General features: G+C 42.5%; 1 protein-coding gene across 12 annotated transcripts in view; it reads left to right on the forward strand.

The window, feature by feature from the left end:
- The window catches only part of DLGAP1 (DLG associated protein 1), a 292,685-nt gene that overhangs the window by 187,859 nt on the left and 84,539 nt on the right, over nucleotides 1–20,287 (forward strand). For all 12 annotated transcript variants that reach the window (XM_083622551.1, XM_083622561.1, XM_083622552.1 and 9 more), the window contains one exon: nucleotides 17,378–17,592. In XM_083622551.1, coding sequence (XP_083478677.1) covers nucleotides 17,378–17,592 — 215 coding nt within the window. The remainder of the gene's footprint in view (nucleotides 1–17,377; nucleotides 17,593–20,287) is intronic.

Genomic DNA, 20,287 nt, shown 5'->3' on the forward strand with positions numbered 1-20,287 from the left:
CAAAAAAGTATTTGCTGGTGAATGTTAATGTGCCATCAAATCTGATGCACATCCTAATTTTCATGATGTCATTTGGCCAAAATAGATGCACATTACATTCGAGTAAATATGGTAAGTCCCAATATGTGCAATGGGACTTACTCCCTAGTTAAGAGTGAATAGGAATGCAACCTTAGACTCTAAAATAAAGAGAGAAGAAGAATTGTGTGTGATTATGTGTGTATTGTTCATCTCTGATAAATATTCTAGTCGGTGGAGGCTCACCCACTGGACCTGCTGGGGCACAGCCCTCCCACTGAAAATGTCAAGCAATTTTTGAAAAATTCCTTTTCAAAATCTCAAAGCTACACACACTCTTATTTGCTTTTGATTTTATTTATAAAAAAAATTATATACCACTATTTATATAAAAAAAATCAAAGTGGTTCACAACAATTATACATAATGCAATAATAAATACATAAATAAAAATCAGAAATCAACTAACTATTATGAGATTTATTGTTCATTACCTGCATAATCCTGGCAGAATAGGAAAGAATTCAGCAGGCACTTAAAACTTGAAACTTGCTGAATCTCTATTAGCAGACCATTCCACAGAACTGGGCCAATGACACTAAAGGCTTAATTTCTTGTTGTTGTCAAATGAGCCTAACCAATTCAGGGAATGACCAATGGTGCTCCTGTAGATGATATTGGTGATTGAGCTGAGGTATAACGGTTCAGACAATCCCTGCGGTACCCTGGATCTAAGTTGTTTGGAGCTTTGTAAGTTAATATGAGGAGCTTGGACCTTGCTTTGTAGTAGATGGGCAGCCAGTGCAGATGTTTTAACAATGGTGTCACATGTTGTTGGCAGCAGGCCCCCTGACCACTTCACTCTGCAGCAACTGGAGCTTCTAGTTCAGAAGGGCAGCCCCACATAGAACATATTCGTCTAATTCACTTAGACTACATTGGTTCTAAGCATGCTCAGAGCTGTTCCCTGATCTCATAGGTAATCAAAGAAGCAACAGGGAGCGGTTCCTACTTTTAGGAACTTCATTAATTCTGTTGGGGGGGGGGTGACCTTGCTAGCAAGCAACTGTGAGTCTCTTTCCAAAATCTGTTTTGCTGAATCATTTTGCATTTATTTGTTTTTTAATTGAGGAATTAGAAGGCACAATAGTAGATGGCTTGTGTGTATGTTGCAGTAGACTATATATAAACCATGTCCCTGCATTCACTCTGGGTGAGGCAGGGCAGGTAGATCTGAATCGTGAGCAATTCCAGGGTACTTTCCTAGAGTATTTCCAGAAAACCTGTGTGGATCTGCTCAGGGGCGTCGCAAGGAGGGTGCAGGGGTTGTAGTCCACCCTGGGTGTCATGCCTGGGGTGTGTGTGACAAAATACCCCCGGGCAGATCAGTGTGACAGCACTCGCACCCCCTGCAGGTGGATTTTTGTGATTGGCACGATTGTCATGGTGAAAATCTGCCCACTGATCATGTAAATGCGCCTGGCGATCAACCTGGCACCCCCCCCCCCAGGGTGGCGCTCGCATCCCCGGCGGGCGGTTTTATGCAACCAGCAGTTGGATTTTCATGATTGGCAGGCAGCGCTGGCACCCCCAGTGGGCAGTGCTTGCACCCTGGCTGGCAGTGCAGTGCCGCATGCCGGGTGTGTTTGCCTGGTCAGTGGACGGATGTTCACGATGACGATTGCGAAAATCCGCCTGCTGGGGATGCGAGCGCCGCCGCTGTATGGTGCCACCCATGTGCGATCTATATGGGTGCTGCGTGTGTGCCGCCAGGCAGTTTGCCCCACTTCTGGGGCTGGTTTGCACCACTTCTATGGGCAGTTTGCCCCACACTGGGTGCCAGAGGGGCTTCCTCCACCACTGGATCTGCTTCAAAGAAACCCCTTCCCTAGCTTTAATTTGGTATATTTGGGGATGAAAAAAATGCTGCCACTATTATTTCTAGCTGGATTTTTGTGAGTTTGTTAGTGAATTTCCACAACGAAAAATTTGGGCCCTTTGGCTGTCTAGATATCGCTCCACACCCTTCCCCAAACCTGGAAGATATTCTCCCTCATCTGAGACATAACAGAGGCTGATTATGAGAAGTCTGGGGTGATGTACTCTGAAGATGAACACAGATTATTGCTTCATGTTTTCAGAATTGCACCATGCATTGCAAATATGTTCTGCTGTGCTCTGGCTCAAATGAAAATCACTTTTTTTGTCTATTGGTTGGAACACTTTGTTCTCTTAATTTAAAGGGAAAACATGATTTTTATAATGAAAAGTTGATTTAAAAATGGGGGGATGGGACAGAAGCAAGTTTTCCTAACATTAAAAAAGATGTTTGTTTAGTTTTTTTAATGACAATCATGTAGGTATAAACAATACATGAATTAAAAAACGTATGCCATGTTATATGGCTTAATTTCTAAATAAAAAGTATCATATGGTGTCAGTGTTATATAAAAATTATACTTAGCCCTCCCTACATGGAAGCTCTTCTTCCATTCATAGATGTGAGGAGACAGTGACACTCTACACATGAGTAATGGTACAGTTTTCTAAATAAGTGCTGTACAGGTTATTACCATGATAATATGATAGCTGGGTATGGTACTCTCTTGCAGTTCTTCTGGTTTTAACTTTCTGTTGTGCTCCTCAATCTTCTTCACATGCCTGTCACCGTTGCTGCTTTGGCTTTAGCCTGTCCCTGTCCCCCTGTCCCTCCTTCTGCCTTCATAGCCTCTTCTTGAGTGCCTTGCCAGTGCTCTTCATAGTCCACCAAAGTCTGTTCAACTGACCCCAAGCAAAGCAGAACCTGGCCTTATATACTGTTCAGCTAGGATGTTCCAACCAATCAATTTGTTTCTCAAAGAATTCCAAGCCATTGTTATGGACCAATAGATGTGAATGGAACGTTCACCAAATGACCAGTCATAAACTGACGTTTGGCTGGTACAGCTCTTACATAAACAAAAGCCAAGCATGTATACTACTGCCGTCCCCTTGGCAACAGGGAGCAACTGTGACAGTTTACCTGCCAGTTGGCCTGTTGCTAGTAGACCTTGAATATTTTGTATCTTATGTGTATTTTATAATGCTGCTTTGTGTCAAATGTCTTTTGAAAAGCAACTTATGAATCTGTTCAATAAATACTCTGTTGCAGCCAGGGGTCAGGGAACTGCCTCAGAATATGGCCTCTGGCTTTAATATAAGAACTTGCTAGTCTGACCATATCAAACTGGTGTTAAAAGTTTATTACTGGCTTCCATACTAATCTTCCATACAAAGGACCATGCAAATCTCTTGGTTAGTTAAAAACCATTTCTGGGGTCTTCCTTCAGGTGTTCCTGAGCTGAGAAGGTTGTCAACCAAAGATGTGTGTTGGTCACTTATGAAACGTTCATTTAGTGCTGGCTTGTGTTTGTTTTTGGTCCCCCATGAAATTAAAATACGCCTGCTTCTTGGGAGAAAAGCAATGACAAACCTAGACAGCATCTTAAAAAGTAGAGACATCACCTTGCCAACAAAGGTCCGTATAGTAAAAGCTATGGTTTTCCCAGTAGTGATGTATGGAAGTGAAAGCTGGACCATAAAGAAGGCTGATCTCCGAAGAATTGATGCTTTTGAATTATGGTGCTGGAGGAGACTCTTGAGAGTCCCATGGACTGCAAGAAGATCAAACCTATCCATTCTGAAGGAAATCAGCCCTGAGTGCTCACTGGAAGGACAGATCGTGAAGCTGAGGCTCCAATACTTTGGCCACCTCATGAGAAGAGAAGACTCCCTGGAAAAGACCCTGATGTTGGGAAAGATGGAGGGCACAAGGAGAAGGGGACGACAGAGGACAAGACGGTTGGACAGTGTTCTCAAAGCTACCAGCATGAGTTTGACCAAACTGCGGGAGGCAGTGGAAGACAAGAGTGCCTGGCGTGCTCAGGTCCATGGGGTCACGAAGAGTCGGACAGGACTAAACGACTAAACAACAACATTCTATTTTTCCAAACACTTTTCCCTCCTGTCGTTGCTATCTTAACTTTGAAATGTGGCTTTTATAATGTTCAGTATGTGGACTTAGTGGTTATAAACCACTCTGAAGACTTGGCAGGGAAAAGCTATATATTAATAATTTAAATAAATTATAATGGTGTCTCCCAACTATATGAATATCAGAAACTCCTACCAGGAAAAGTAAAGTGTTGACCTTTGTGGATAATATTGCTGTGGAGCAAATCCCATCCATTACCTCTATCACTTCATTATCTAAGCCACTGACAGGAGCACTATGGTGGGGAGCAGGTCTCTCTTTCAGTTAAAGACAACTCCGGGTGCTATGGGAAAAGGGGCAGTATGTTTCTGGTGCTCCCCACCTGAATGAAACCATGTTGAAAGGAGTGGAGGGAACATTACTGCCTCCTTTCCATTCTGAACTGCTTCTGTCCTAGCTTTGACCTTTGACCAAGCTTGCAGCTTGTTTACTTTAAAACAGGTTCCTCCCCTCGCCCTCCCAGTAGAGCCCATATACAGGGCCCTACATGCTCTGGGGAGCTGCTGAAAACTGAGACATGGTTTTATTTTAACCCCCGTGCTGTTTAGCATCTACAAGAAACCACTGAGTGGCGTAATCCAGAGTTTTGGACTATGTTGTCAGCAATATGCTGATGACACACAACTCTACTTCACCTTTACATGTGCAGGTGAGGCAGTGGATATGCTGGACCATTGCCTTGCCTCATTAATGGAATCGATGAGAGCCAACAAAGTGCAGCTCAATCCGGATAAGACTGAGGCACTGTAAGTGGGTGATTCCCTAGGCCAGATGGATGGGAGATTGTCTGCTCTTGATGGGGTCACACTCTCTCTGATGGTGTGGGTACATAGTTTAGGAGTACTTCCAGATGTGTACCTGGGGGTTGGCAAAACACCCCCCCCCCCAGGGTGCAGGCCCACAGGGGATGCAAAAATCACTCCAGATTGCTCTGATAGAGATTACCTGGGTGACACTTGCCTTGGAAGAATTTGAGATTAGAGTGTGGAGGGGTTGGGTGACTGGATGGCTGGCATTGCCACCACCATCTTTTTGATGCCTGCTTGCCAACTGGGTGCAGGGGAGGGGACCCTGGAGGCAGTGGTGGAGGCTTTTAACTCCTCCAAGCCTGTCTTGACCACACACACACACACACACACTGTGTGTGTGTGTGTGTGAGAGAGAGAGAGAGAGAGAGAGAGAGAGCGCGTTTGAATGAAAGAGTGGCAGTGTGATGGACCTCTCCACCTTTCTTTTTCTAAAGCAGGGATAGACAACCTAAGGCCCATGGGCCACAAGCACCCGACGGGGGTAGTTTAACCGGCCCACGAGCCACCCGTTCAGTGAGTCCCCGCATGCTGCGCTAAACCAGCATGGGGACTCACTTCCGTGGTTCCATAAATCATATCTGTGCATGTGCAGATGCCATAAATCGCATTGACGCAGACGCTGGAAATTGCAGCTGTGTGTGCTCATGTGTGCGCGCAATCCGGCCCATGGAGGGACCCCTGCTCCAAGGAATTCTTGTTGCTGTTAAATGTGGGGCTGGGAGAGAGAAGAGTGCATTTCTACTCTCCCTCCCCCATTATAAATGGAGAATTGCATACTACTCTCCCCATTTGCATGTGTGAGTGTGGGTGTGTACCTAATTCTTTCTCCACCTGCTCCCTGAGCTACCCTTCTGTCGTGAAGGGTGCAAGTGTGTATTGGACACAAACAGCACACCCTTTCTCTTCCCTTCCCCCATTTTTTCTCCATCTTCCCAGTAATCCTGCCCCAGTTTTTTAACTGACAAAGTTCGGTCAGTTAAGCCAGAGATTTCATCTTGCGCAGTGATGGGATTAGAAGACGACTTTCCCAACCTGAAGCTGAAGAAATTTAAAAGGTTTTATGAAAGTGCATCCAACGAAGGCCCGTATATTCCTCCTGAACAGAGCTTTAGAAAAGAAATGGATACAGTTTATGACAGAATTTTAACAGAAATGAAGCCATGATATGAGGCCATGTCAGCTATATCATCAGAAGTCTCTCTCTCTCTTTTGTCTGGAAAGAACTTGAAGAATCTGAGTTTAAGTGAGCTGGGGAAAAGTGCTGCTGACTTTGGACTTCACTACTCATTGTACGTAGACATTGTGGAGCATGTGTCTGAATTGGAAGTGTTCAAAGCACAAGTGCAGGAGCTGAACAAGGAATCAGAGTCAGCAACTCCCCTGGATTTGCTGAGCACTGTCAATACAAGAGTACTATCTGGATGATATTTCTCCAAATATCAAGACTGCACTTTGAATTATGTAACCTTAGTAGGGATTGTGGCATTTTGTGAATGCAGCTTTAAGAAGCTTAAGTTGATAAATGATTATCTCCATTCTGCAATGAGCCAAGAAATATTGACCAGCCTTGCCCATATTATCCATCAAACACAATATAGCGGTACCTCGGTTTAAGAACAGTCAGGTTTAAGAACAATTTGGTTTACAAACTCCGCAAAACCGGAAGTAGTGTCCCAGTTTTAGAACTTTACCTCTGTCTAAGAATGGACTCTGAATGGTGGAAGGGCACCAGCGGCAGGAGTCTTCATTGGAGAAAGCATGCAGTTTCAGTTTAAGAATGGACTTCTGGAATGAATTAAGTTCATAAACCGACGTACCACTGTAATGGGTCTTTTCTGCGGTGATTCCCCATTTGTGGAATGCTCTCCCCAAGAATTCTCGCCTAGCACCTTCATTACATATCTTAGACGTGCTGGGGAAAGATAGCATATGCAGGTCAAAGAAAAATAAAATCAGTCTTTTAAGTGGTTAGTTATTCTGTGGCAGCAAGTAACCTTGTATCACTTTGTTGTTATCATTCATTTAAAAGATGTTAAAAGATTTAAAAGATGTCATCACTATACTGGATATGCTTCCATATGAGTAAGTATGGTGTGAACGCTTTTTTAGATGTATAGAAAAAAAATCTATGAAAAGCTTTAAAAAACTGTGCTGTGCATGTGGAAAGTTTATGATCACTACATATTGCTAGTAGATCTACAGACATCTGGGTAGGTGTGAAAATTAAGAAAAAAATCAAAAACTCTTCCATTATTTGAATGAAAAGCCAGACCAGATTTTGGTCATTCTCGTTCTCTTTGCAAATGGTATACTGATGCATTGAGACAGAACAAATCCAGAACTTTTAGCTAGGCACTAGATTTCCATAGGAACATTTGAATTCTCTATTAGTTGGCCATTAAATTCAAAGCTAATAGTAGCATTCCTGTTCTAACTTTTAAGAGATAGAAAGGACAATCTGGTTTCACTAGCATTAAAAACATCCAGAGAAAAGTCCATTGCTTTTTATTTGGCAGCATCAAGATAGGAAATTCCTAGAATCAATCCAAAATAAATTAATCAGATCTATTAGCTTTTCTTCTTAACACTCCAGCTTGATAATTGGGTCAGAGGTACGTCTTTTATCTTTTGCCTTTGAAAAATATTGGATCATTATGAAGTGTTACTGCAAGCTTACTTGTAATGGATAACAAGATTGCCAACATTATGGATATTAAAACATTGCCCCATCAAAATGTGAGCAGTTAAACTTGATTGAGCAAAACAGCAGAGATCATTTATCAACTTGGATTTTGTTACTTGTGGCAATCTTATCCCTTGGCCACCAAAACTCAAATCAATTACTAAGCTGATTGTTTTATTATCCCTAAATTATTTTGTAAAAAGTGGCTGTACTTGTTTTATATACATTCTAGCTAATTTGCTACAAAACGTTTTAAGATTATCCTGTATTAAAATCCCCAGGAAAAACCCAGTCGACATGCAGGATAGAGTTTACATACCCAGTGATAAATTTGTAAACCACAATGTTGTGTCACAGCCAATAAAGTAAACTCTGGTAGGGTTCTTATTCCAAACAAAAACCTTTATTTTTTGCTTTATTTGGCACTTTGTTGTTGTGTTGTGGTTTATTATATTTGTTTTACTATTTTATAATATAGTTTTTTTATTTAAAAAATGTTGACTTTAACAACAGCTAGAATTGGGTATTCCTTGTTTAAGTAAGAATGAAGGACTTGTATAGTTTAAAGAAGTGGTTGTGAATGCTAATATTGCTGTGTTATACATTTATTTATATTATGTTCCTCTTATAATTATGTTGCGTAGAAAACATGAACCACTATACGGGACAAGTTTGGTCTACTGAATATGTCAGATGCTGTTGTATCACAACATCATATAAATTAATTGTAATATACCAAAGGTAGCCATGTTAATCTGCTGCATATAGCATATGTTTTTATGGATTAGAGTAAACTTCATCAGATGTCTGAAATGTAATGCTCAGTTGCAGGTAGAGTTGCAGGTATACATTTTGCTGGTAGAGGCAGTGTATACTGTGAGGTCAGACAGACAGGAAATACAAAAAGTGCAGGGACTACTTAGTTACAGCTTGAATGCATGCTTAATAGCAGAGTCAGTGGAGGTTGGTCCACTGGGGCTACAGGGGCATAGTCCTCCCACCAAAAATGTTAAGCAGTTTTAAAGAAAATCCTCCCCAAAATCTGAAAGCCACACATTTCCCTATGTCCCATTGTGGCATTTCAGTCAGTCTCATGTTCTCTGGCCAATCACATACTCTCCAAGTGTCCCGGTTTAAGTGGGACATCCCGGCTTCTGATCCCAATCCTGGCTGTCCCATTTTGTCCCGGCTATGCCAGAGCGTGGGACCAAAAGACGGGCACTTTTTGGTTCCTTGCTGTGACATGAATCAATTGGCTCACACCAGAGCACAGAACCAGAAAACGGCTGCAAAGCCTACCATTTTCCCTTGCGTCGCTACTCTTCTTCCTCCTTCTGTTGCAGCAATTCCAGAAGCTGGCTTCTGGAAATAGGTCTGCTGTGCTAGCAGAGGAGGAGGAGGAGGTGGCAGCCAAAGGTAGGAGGCAGGGCGAGCAGAGTGAAGGAGCACAGAGATGGGGCGGTTAGTGCAGAGATAATGGTGGGTGGCTGGGTAAGCGAAGGAGCACAAAGGTAGGGCAGGTGGGTAGTGCCAAGATCAGGTGGTTGGATGAAGGAAGGAGTGCCTTTCAGTTTTTGTTCTGCTCAGTTCACTATGTTAGAGTTGTGATGCCATGCGGTGTCCCCTAGACTCAGTGCAGTAGACTGGTCGTGCTGCCCTAAATCTGCCTCTGCAATGCTCATTACAGGTGGCTGCCTTGAAATGCAGTTTAGAAATTACAGTTGATAAAAAGAGCCTGCCAGGATGATAACATGAGCCAGGTTATCAAACTAGATGGTATTACAGCTCTAATATCCTATTCCCAATTTTAAGGACTTGCCCCCTTTTCCTCCGGCCCCACATTTCAGGCTACCTGTTGCAGAAGAGTCTCTAGACATGCAGCGGACTCTCTCTCTCTCTTCTCTCTCATTGGGGGATGCTGGGAAGAGTTAGGAAGCTTATGTTCCACCCACTCCCCTCCGTGGGCAGATCCATGGATCCAAACCAATCTGTTCTATCCTTGTGTCTTATTTCAGAGCTTTTCTAAATGTTCTATTTTATTATTGTTGTGTTTCTTTTAACGTAAGCTCCTTACAAAAAATAATTTGAAAAGCAGAGTATAAACACTTTTAATAAATAAAACTTAACTTTTCTTGGATATTAAAATTTATCTTACCAGCATATAAAGATATGCTCAAAATTATCAATCAGATTGACTAAGCTGAAGTAGATCACCATTAAAATTCCACAACAGTTAATGACAGATGTCAGGGAATCAGGAGCAGGAGCACTGGGGAGAGAGGATTGGGAGAGCGAAGGGGAAGAATCCGAGGGCAGCGTAGGGGAGTATGACAGTGGCCCGAGAGATTCCATGAGCTTCTCCAGCGAATCAGAAGATTCCCAGAAGGGGGCGCCGATGGTCAGGGCAAGGGGGGTCCCAGGGGGGACGCACCAGAAACAAGGAGCCAGAGGGGAACCCCAAAGCAGCAGTGGAGGATCGGGACCAGTTTACCCACCAGAGCGTAGTGGGGGGGAAGAGTCACATGTGTCAGGGGCAGTGTCTCCTCCAGAGAGGGAGTCAGGGCTGACCACGCCTCCAACGGAGGGGAGGTCAGTTGCAGCTAGCCCCCCCGAAGGGGGAAGCAGTGACAGCAGCAATGGAACGGTCAGGAGGAAAGCTGCTGGCTGGGCGCGCGCGCCAAGTTCAAATGTGCAGGCGCGCGGAACAGCAGGAGACCCGGATGGGGAACCAGCTCCTAAAGCCCGCCGGAGGGAGGGAGAAGGCTCAGGGGAATCAGCGGGAGAAGAGGCTAGAAAGGGCGGAACCCCGGCGGGCAGGCGGACCCAGAGGAGGAAGGAGCAGCGGAGAAGGTGGAGCAAGGCTAGAATCTTAAATTGGTGTCAAGGGGGAGGAGACTCAGACGGAGCATCAGCGGTCTGACACTTTAGACGTGGGGCTGCGCGCTGCGGCTCTGGAAGTGAAACTGAACTTCAATAAAGACTTTTATACTTAACAACGAAGCAGCGTTGGTCCTTTGTGAGCTGGGACCTAGGGTAGCTCTGACAACAAATTTTAGAAATACTTCAAAATGTTGATATGTTTTAATTGGGAACATCCTGAATATGGTTCTAAACAGTGCTTGCATGTTCTACAAGACATGGTTATCACCTGTGATGGTTGACAAAACTCAAGCTAACTTGGGTTTTAAAATGTATAGGAAGCACCTCATACTTGCACACATCATACAATAATTATAATCAGTCAGACATTTCTGATCATTATTTCTCAGAAGGTGATCATGCTCATGCACTTACATGTGCTTTCTTAAATTCTTGGCTCACATGACTTAAAATCTCCTGTTTTGACAGTGACCAAATACACATGTCTAAAATTATGTTTCTTTGGTCCCTTTAGGATCTTTTGGTGTCTTAACAGTAAGCATAAATCATAGCCGTTCTATTTCGCTGAATTAATGTATGTTCATGATAAAAGACCATAGCAAGTGAAATTCAGCAAATGAATGGTGTTGTAATGGTATGTAAAGCAGCCAAAAGATCAACTAAGAAATCCCAAATTGCATAAGTTTGAAGATCTGCACAGAGCAGTCATTAAGCATTGTTCTTCACTTGTGTAATTTCATTTCATTAAGTATTTGCATACTAATAGGAAGCTTTGGTTACATGTCACCCATTGTGAGTGATGGCCAACCACTCCCTCCCTCCCCAGACCTAGTGTTTACTTGTAAAGTCACCCACATTTGCCTTAGCAAAGCCCAAAAGAAGCTTAAATGCTCTCTGCTGCAATAAACTATAGCAAAAATGAGATGAATAATGAATGTATTTTGCCACAAGGACAGTCTCTTTGCTTTTTCACCTTACAAGGTAAGCTCATAGTTATCATAAGCCTAGGGCAACTTTTTAAAATAACATATTAGAAGACGTTGCTATGTATTTTACATTTCATTTATGTGACTTTATTAAATGTACTCTTGCATATAGTGTGTGTGTGTATTTGTTGTTCTCAGGTAACTATTTGATTTTATCTGCACTAAACCAACATGAAATAGTGGAAGATGAGTCCATGCTTCTTGTCCTGGGGGATATTATTAAGGCATTGGCTGTTGATGGTATTTCATATGGTAATTTGTCTATTGTGTGTAACACGAAACCAAATAGGTAATTTGAGCAGGCAGTAGAGAATTCCTTTTACGATTTTCATTCTTGTGAAGTGTATTATAAATTTATCAGTATATGTATGCTATGGAAAATATTTTACAGTAAGTGACCAATTTTTATTTTGGAAAATGTGGACTATTAAATGCTTTGGTTGAATTAAAGCATGCACTAGTACATTAACTCTGCAATGAGTCAGAAAACACCACAAGAAGACTGCACATCAATTTCTATTAATGATCTCTTGAGGGAAAACTGGAATAGTCTCAACACAATTTAATAAGTGATCAAAACAATATTTTAATAAAGCTGCCAATATTCATTTTTGAAATAGATTAAATTTAATACAGCTATTTAATCTGTTAATTTTTAGCCTTACTTTTCTCTCTCTTTCTAATTGTTTTTTTCTGCCAGCAGTACTATAGCCCTTTTGCAATGTACTCTGATTTTAATTTCATTCTTGCTCTAATGAGCTAGTATAGGAGTGTTGAGCTAGAATCAAGAAGACCCAGATTCATGCATTCTCAGCCTAATCTATCTCATAATGATTGTTATGAAAGATGGGAGGTGAAAACCATGAGCTCTTTGGAAGAAAGGTAGGTTAAAATGTTATACACACACTGAATCCTAAATTCAGCCAGTGTTAAGCGGCTTGTTTTCCCCATTTGTCTATTGGTTTTGCAGCAGTCACTCCTTTAATTAACCTGTATCAGGGTGATAACCAGGGTATGTCTGTCAAGGGTCATAGCCAGGGCCAGGACCTGCTAATAAAAGGCAACAACAACAACAACAACAACAACAGATGTACAATAAAATCCATAATTTGCTCACAGTAGCCTATTTTAGAAGGATCTGTGTTCTGTAGTGTAACAATCACAGAGCTGAGTTTGTGAGGGGGGTGTACAGATACATCCAACAGCTGGCTGCTGTAACCATGTTACATTGGTTAGGGGCCAATAGCTTCTAGCTATTAGACTTTATTATTGTTTGACGGGGTATCCTCATAGGAATCCATAAAACTGAAGGGGAACATGGGGGCCATTTTCCATGCCATTCTACAGGGTTCAGGTAGTTTAAAGAAGTTGGTGATTCCTGACAATCAGCTGATGGGTGGATTCATCCACCCACTTTTGTAGGGCTGAGGCCTTGCATGTCTCCCCTTTTGCAGGCTTCTCTGCTTTTCATTCAGACCAGAATTAAACACAGCCATTCCCAGTGCATTGCCTCCTGGGCCTCTCTACATCCCCATTTCCCATTATTTCTGCTCTCCAGTATTGTGGGCCTGGCTTATAAAGCCTGAACAGTGGTTTTCATTAGCAACCTTTGGTTTCATGATTTTGTCCTCAGGGCTTTTTCAAAACCAACTGAAACTGAGAGCTGTACATAAACAAATCCCATCCCTTGCTGTCCATACTCTCTGCTTTATTTTGGAACGGTCCACATTTGGTCCAGGTAGCTACTGTGTATGTTGGAGTTTGATAAATAAATTGCAGCAGTGTACAGAAACAGTCTGGTGTGACTTCTGGTTGAAAGGATAAAAAGGCAAGACAGACACAGCCATTCTGAGTATAGGTTTTACCTATGGCCAAGATGGAGCCAATAGGTTAACACTACTAGCACATGCTGTTACAGACCCAGTTTGTAGTGGAATTGGGTTGTGAACTTTAAACAACAGCCTTGCTATGCATGCCAAGGTTGACCAGTATCTGTGTATCTGAAGAAGTGTGCATGCACACGAAAGCTCATACCAAGAACTAACTTAGTTGGTCTTTAAGGTGCTACTGGAAGGGAAAAAAAATTTTTGTTTTGACTATGGCAGACCAACACGGCTACCTATCTGTAATAAGGTTGACCAGGTTTGAGATACTTGGTGCAGGATCCTTTGTTTGCAAAAAGGGAAAGCAAGAATACCAGATAAGAAATAAGGGTTCAAAGCTTTATTTACTGACCAAATGTTACAGCAAGGGTGCTATCTCCCTAATTAATAACCCTGGAAATGAGGAATAGAAATTGGAATGAAGGAAGAATATTACCAATAAACCTTTGTTCATAGAGTACACACACAAAATGTATACTCAAAGAAGTACACATACCAAGGACCCAGGCTAGGGATCCTGTAACAAGCAAAAATAGGGAGGACAGTAAAACTGCAAATAAATCTTCTCTGAAATGTAATCCTTTTTTGAATTGTAATCCTTTCCAATTATTTTTCTTGATCTTCTTGGTTCTGCTAGGGCTTCTCCTCAGCTGGCTTCTCCACACAAATTGCCTTCTCCAAATTGGTACTGAGACAGAACTACCTTCTTATGCACATGGGATGGTGAAGCACTGTCCTATACCACAGGCTCTAGAATCCCACTGGGTTGTGAAAGTAATATAGGCAAAGCCCAAGTTTGTCTCAATATTTTCCTCTTCATGTGCATGATAACATCCTTCCTTTGCATACACCCAGAGTTTAAAGCAACAAAAGTCCAGAATGATGACATTGCTTGTCTGCTAAGCCAAACCTGCTTTTTAGCCCCCCCCCCCCGTAAACAAAACTATTGACATAAGTTTGGACTTATCATCATCATCATTATTAATCATTAATATGCCACTCATCTGACTGGGTTCCCCCAGCTACTCTGGGCAGCTTCCAACAAATTAAAACACAATACGACATCAAACATTAAAAACTTCTCTGAACAGGGCTGCCTTCAGAAGTCTTCTAAAAGTCAGATAGTTGTTTATTTCCTTGACATCTGACGGGAGGGTGTTCTATAGGGCGGGCGTGACTACCAAGAAGGCCCTCTGCCTTTCTTAGACTTTGTCTGTTGTTCTTGAGACATAACTAAAACTTAAAGGCTAAATATGGATAGCTCAGTTGGTTAGAGCATGCTGATGATGATGATGCCAAAGTTGCAAGTTTGATCCCTGTATGGGACAGCTGCGTATTCTTACATTGCAGGGGGTTGGACTAGATCCTTAGAATCCCTTCCAACTCTATGACCCTATCTTTTTGCTAAATTTAAAACAAACCCAGCTTTACTAATAATGAAAGAATAGCATAACATTTGAGAGGTTTGGTACAGGTTTTTAAAAGCATTAATGTGCATATAACATAAGGAAGTAAAAGCCTGAAAGGAGGTAATCTACTTTACCAACAAGTAGTTCCTGAAGGAGAAGGAATCAGAGAGGAGGAAAAACAGGTTTCCTTTCTGTCCGTCTTCCCCCACCCCTGCTTCGGGTAGTTTATTGCAAGTGTTGTTGCTTTAATCCCAGCAGTATAAATCAAACAACTGTAAAATTCAAGTTAGAGGAAACAAAGATGTGCTCATTTTGGGATTTTTGGAAAAGTAAACAACAACAACAACAACAGATAAATAGTCTAATGTTGTCTCAAAGGGTTAGCACAGTTGCTGCAGAAGTGACTGAATGTTGATTGGCACAGGGACTTCTTTGCATACCTTTCTCCTGCCCTCTGATCAAAAGATGAAGTAGCATATTTTCTTTGTGAACTACCGTGAGTTTGCTTAAGTTGCCTTATAAGCTGAAAACGTGTGAGAAGAAAGAAACGCATACCCTCCAAGTGTCCTGATTTTTCAGGGACAGTCCCAGAGTTGCAAAAGCCATCCCAGCTTTTGATTTGATCCAGGAATGTCCCTATTACCTCCACCAGCGCTGCTGCTGCTGAGTACAGCAGGAGGATGAGCCGGCGCTTCTCCCTGACAATGGAGGTGGTGATGGCTACAGCTGCAAGTGAGCATCCCATTGCCTCTCCATAGCCTCTCCAAGATTGTGAAGTGGTTCCTGGCTGATAGAAGCAGCAGCTAAGATATTAGAATGCCAGACTGATGTAGCTTTTGGATTACTAGAATCTTTGTATCTTATCTGCTTAACCAAATTTTTTATAAATTAACTATTTTGTGTAAAAAGCATTATAAGTCTCCATGTAAGAACTGGCTAATGAAAGCTGCAGCTACTCAATTCTTTTGTTTTTTAAGGAAATCTTCCACGCATGCATTGGAGAGTCATATTGTATAAGAATTGCATGTTCTATAATTCCAAGGAACAGGGCAACTACTCTTCATCTAGAGCTTTTTGAGTGCATCCAGAACTGTAACATTTACAGTTTACAGGTAACACTAAGCCAAACCATGGCTTGGCACAAATGAGCAAACATGTAGATTCCTGGACTTAGGATTGCTGCTGCAGCACGTTCCCATATCCCTGCCACTGTGCTACCCAGTGCTGCCTGGCTCATGAGCCCTGGTTTCAACATGACACTGAGCCAAACCATGGCATAGACCCAGACAGAGCAACAGCAGGACTGGAGGAAGCACCCACACATTTGCTCATTTGTGTGAAGCCATGGTTTGGTTTAGCACTATTTGCAAACTGGGCCTATATTTTGCAAGCACTCCTCTTGCATACAGAGTAGCTCTTCTTTCAATATGACCGAATTTTGTTATAAACTGAGAAAGAAGAGGAATTATCTCTGCTAATGTCAGTTCTGCATCATCCCGTGCAGCACACAACAGTCTCCAAGTGCGTCACACTTGAATAGTTGTGAGAGGATAAGGATTGTTTGATTTATTGGATAAAGGGAAATCTCTCCTATACAGGTCTTGAGAAAAGCTAAGCCAATTTTCTCTGTCTTTGTAGCAGTACCTGCAATTACGTCACTTTCTTAGCTAGACTCGTATCCAGCAGGCAACCAAGCACCCACTCACTTCTTTTGAATCCTTCCCAGAAGCTGCTGTTTCTTCAGCTAAAGCTCTGACATAATCTATTTATAATACCCTCCAAATGCCGTTTGCAGATGACAATCCATCCTATGTGGGAGCAGAGGGAAATGACTTGAGTGAATCTTTGGAATAAGATGGTTGGTGTTGTATCTGGACCTATTTTGCAGCCATGTCAATCAATAAAAATACGAAGGAAGAGCAGTACAAGGTTGTCAGTATGTGCTACATTAGCCCTGCAGGGCTTCATCCAATATATATAACTACCATCAGTATTGTTGGAAGGGCATGTGGATAGATAGGTTCGTACTTTCACTTTTGGTGGGAATGTCCAACAGTGCATGGTTGTTTTTTACCAGGAGGAATTTCTCCATATTCCCTTTAATTTCTAATAAAACTATTCTTCTTCATCATTTTGGATCTACTTACATGGGATTCCTGCATAAAGACCTTCTGAAGCAATTGTTTACAACAGCAGTCATGTAGAGCACACAATTAGAGGACTCCCAAACAACCTTCTAAAGAGCAGTAGAGTCATATAAATAAACTTGCTCTCAGTTTTTAAAGATGTTACAATGCCAGGCTTTCTGGTTTGTTTTTGGTTTTTTCCTATGTGAAGGCACTTCAAGCATTTGATCATTTCCCAATTATATACAACTGCTTATATGTACATTTTTTCCTTAATATTATTTGGCTACATTATTTCTACAAGTGAATACTCCATATTTAGTGTGCTTCTCTTTAGTTTTGCTCTAAATGCTACACAAGCTCCCTCATGATATATTAAGGGCTGTAGTAAGTTCTCTTTCTTCCCTAAATTAGTTAACTTGATATACTGTTAGGTGTGCTCTTCCTTTTTGTTGCCTGCCTTTTTAACTTTATTTCAAAATTTTAAAAAATCCATATATATTACATGGAGGAATTTTTTTTAAATCATTGCATTTTGTTTGTATTACAGGTTCCTCAAGATGAATGGTCTGGGTATACTCCACATGGCAAAGATGATGAGATCCCATGCCGGCGAATGCGTAGTGGCAGTTACATCAAAGCCATGGGGGATGAAGACAGCGGGGACTCGGACACGAGCCCAAAGCCATCTCCAAAGATTGCTGCACGAAGGGAGAGTTATCTCAAGGCCACCCAGCCATCACTTACAGAACTCACCACTCTCAAGTGAGACATTTTAAGAAAGAACCATTATTAACAATAGTGGAATTCAAACTATGACCAATTCAATAACATTTCTGCACTAGCAAAGAGGGATTGAGTAGGCATGGGCATAGCCAAGAGGGGGCGGGGGGGGAGCTGCTCCTTTAGATCAAGTAAAACAGTAGAAATATTTAACTAACTGACCAATCACGTCAGTTCTGCTCCCCCAAAAGTCCTGGCTACGCCCATGTGAGTAGGAGGTATCAACTATGGTGTTCCAACTATGTGTTGGTATTCCTGCCTTGCCAATACTGTACGTTTCAGTATATTTCAGACTAGGTGTCATAATACCTTGCAGAGGTAGGGAGGTGGGGTCTGCCACATTCCGAAACCCTTCAATATCATTTCTACTGCTATTCTAGCAGAATTTAGCATGAGTAAGGAATGTGAAATTAGACCTAATCCTATGTATTCTAGGCCTGTTAGACAGCAGCATACCACCCCTAAAAATTACCTCTTCCTTGGGTGTTATACTATATGTTGTGTATGCACACCCAGCTTGGTTACATCGAATCACAGCTCCTTGATAAGTCACATAAATGATATACAGGTTGGTTCAATTGTGTTTGCGTTTTTATACTGTTATCGTTTGTCCAAGGCTTTGCCGTGCACTGCAGTTGCCTGGGAATCAGCATAGATGCCTTAGCAGTTGATATAGGCCTTTGCAGCGCTCAGGCTGTAGAATTTCCTACCTTGAAGGACCTGGTGGACAGCCCCCTCCATAGCTTTTTAAAATGGTTTAATCTTCCCCTATGTTGCTCTGTTATGTTTGTAGATGGCTACATTATGTTTTCAATTTGTGACTGTAAGCTGCCTCAAAGGATCCACTTGAGCTCGTTTTATAAATGAATAAAATTAACTGTAATGGTTCTAGGGGTTGCTCGTGCGTAAGTTGCCGCCACTCCTGGCTAGGTTACCTGGTTGAACCCTTTCTGTCTGGACAGCCTCTAGCTTCGTGGCTGTCTCAGTCGCTGGCAGAATCCGTCAGTGGGCGTTTCTTGAACTTCTTCCAGCAAAGAAGTTCTTTGACGCCAAGTCTCCTCCTACTCTCCCTGCGCGGAAGTCTTCAGCGCAGGGAGGGTGTGGGCAGCAGAGTTCCCGTACTCTCTCCGCTGGTCTCCGGTGAAGAGTCCTGGAGCCTCCTCTCCGATTCCCCCATCTGCCCCCCTTCTCCACTGGTGTTACGCTGATTTCCTTCCCCAGCAGATGGGCTGCCTCTCTCCCTACTGGGACCCTCTCCGGCATCCCTCTGGAGCCTTCCCTCCACCTCTAGCTCCGATGGCAGTTCCCTGACATTAACACTTCACATTTTAGGTTTAACGTAGGCTGTAGGCAGAAGCACTTAAAAAAATACTTTTAAAAAACTGTTGTACCCTTGACCCTAGAGACAAATGTTCAGGATGATCAGCTTCCCTCTTCTGGTAGGAGGAATTTAAGCAAGACAAGGCCTGTACATTCAGATTATCCCAACTTTTTCCTCTTTTCACCATGAGACTGAAGTGAATCAGCCCATGGTGAATCAGCCCACTGAGGAGGAAACTTTAGGAAGCTAAATTTGGCTTTCATGCCTTATACTTCTAACCTTGTTTCTCTAGTTTGTGCTGTGTGAGTTAAGGTAGCTGCTTGCTGACAGCTGTCTATTTTCTTGGGCATGGCTGACCTGAGACATTTGGCTGCCTCGGGCAATGGCCAAGATCCCTTCCCCGCATTCCAGGTACAGAAGCTGATCAGATTGGCATTTGAAACTTATTTCAACGTTAGCAACAAGACAACATCTTCCTGAGGGCAGAGACTAGCTTAGGGGGCACAGTTTGGATGGATGGCTTCCAGCACCTCTTTGACCTCCTCACTCTACCTAATGATTAAGAAGCATGCCATAAAGCTCTGCAATGTTTCAGGTTGGGTATTTTCCCAAAACAGAGTAAAGCAGAATATTATTCAGGTCATTTTGCATGGCACAAAGTTGTCCATTTTGAAAAAGATGGTAATCAAAAATGCACAGCAAAAAGGTAGATGCAAAATACTTGTGTTATCACAATGATATAATCTCACAGTAACGTGATATGATAAGTGTTCTTCAGTGTTCCACGATATACCTACTCTAGTGTTTAAAATAAAGTAGTTTGCTGGTTAAACAAGTCCTATAGTAGGTGAATTGTCTTTCCCAGAAACAGTGTCAAGTTGTTCTATCAGCAAGCCTCAGGTTAATATAAGTGTGCTTGTTTGTGTAATTTATAGTTTGCCATTGTCATACAGTGAAGCACATGGTGCCCAGAATAGATTCTAGGAAAGATGGCTATGCTGAACAGAAGTATACCCTGCAGCTATGAGCGTAGAGGGAATACTTCCAGAAACCTTATATTCTGTAGTCCAGGGGTCAGCAAACCTTTTCCACAGGGGGCCAGTCCACTGTCCCTCAGACCTTGTGGGGGGCTGGACTATATTTGGGGGGGAGTCCCCCCAAGACTCTCCTCTCCCTTCTCCACAGCACTGGACGAGCCCCGGTGGCTGCTTACCTGTGCATTGCGAGCAGCAGGGGCTGGCAGCGGCGGGACGATGAGCAGCGCAAAAGGGCTGGCTCCGGAGAGGGGCTGCTTAAAATGGCACTTAGCCAACCTCAGCTCAACAAAGTCCAGCCCCCTTCCTCCTCTAGGCAGGG

Source organism: Podarcis filfolensis (assembly GCF_964270895.1).
Source record: "Podarcis filfolensis genome assembly, chromosome: 7".
NCBI lineage: Eukaryota > Metazoa > Chordata > Lepidosauria > Squamata > Lacertidae > Podarcis > Podarcis filfolensis.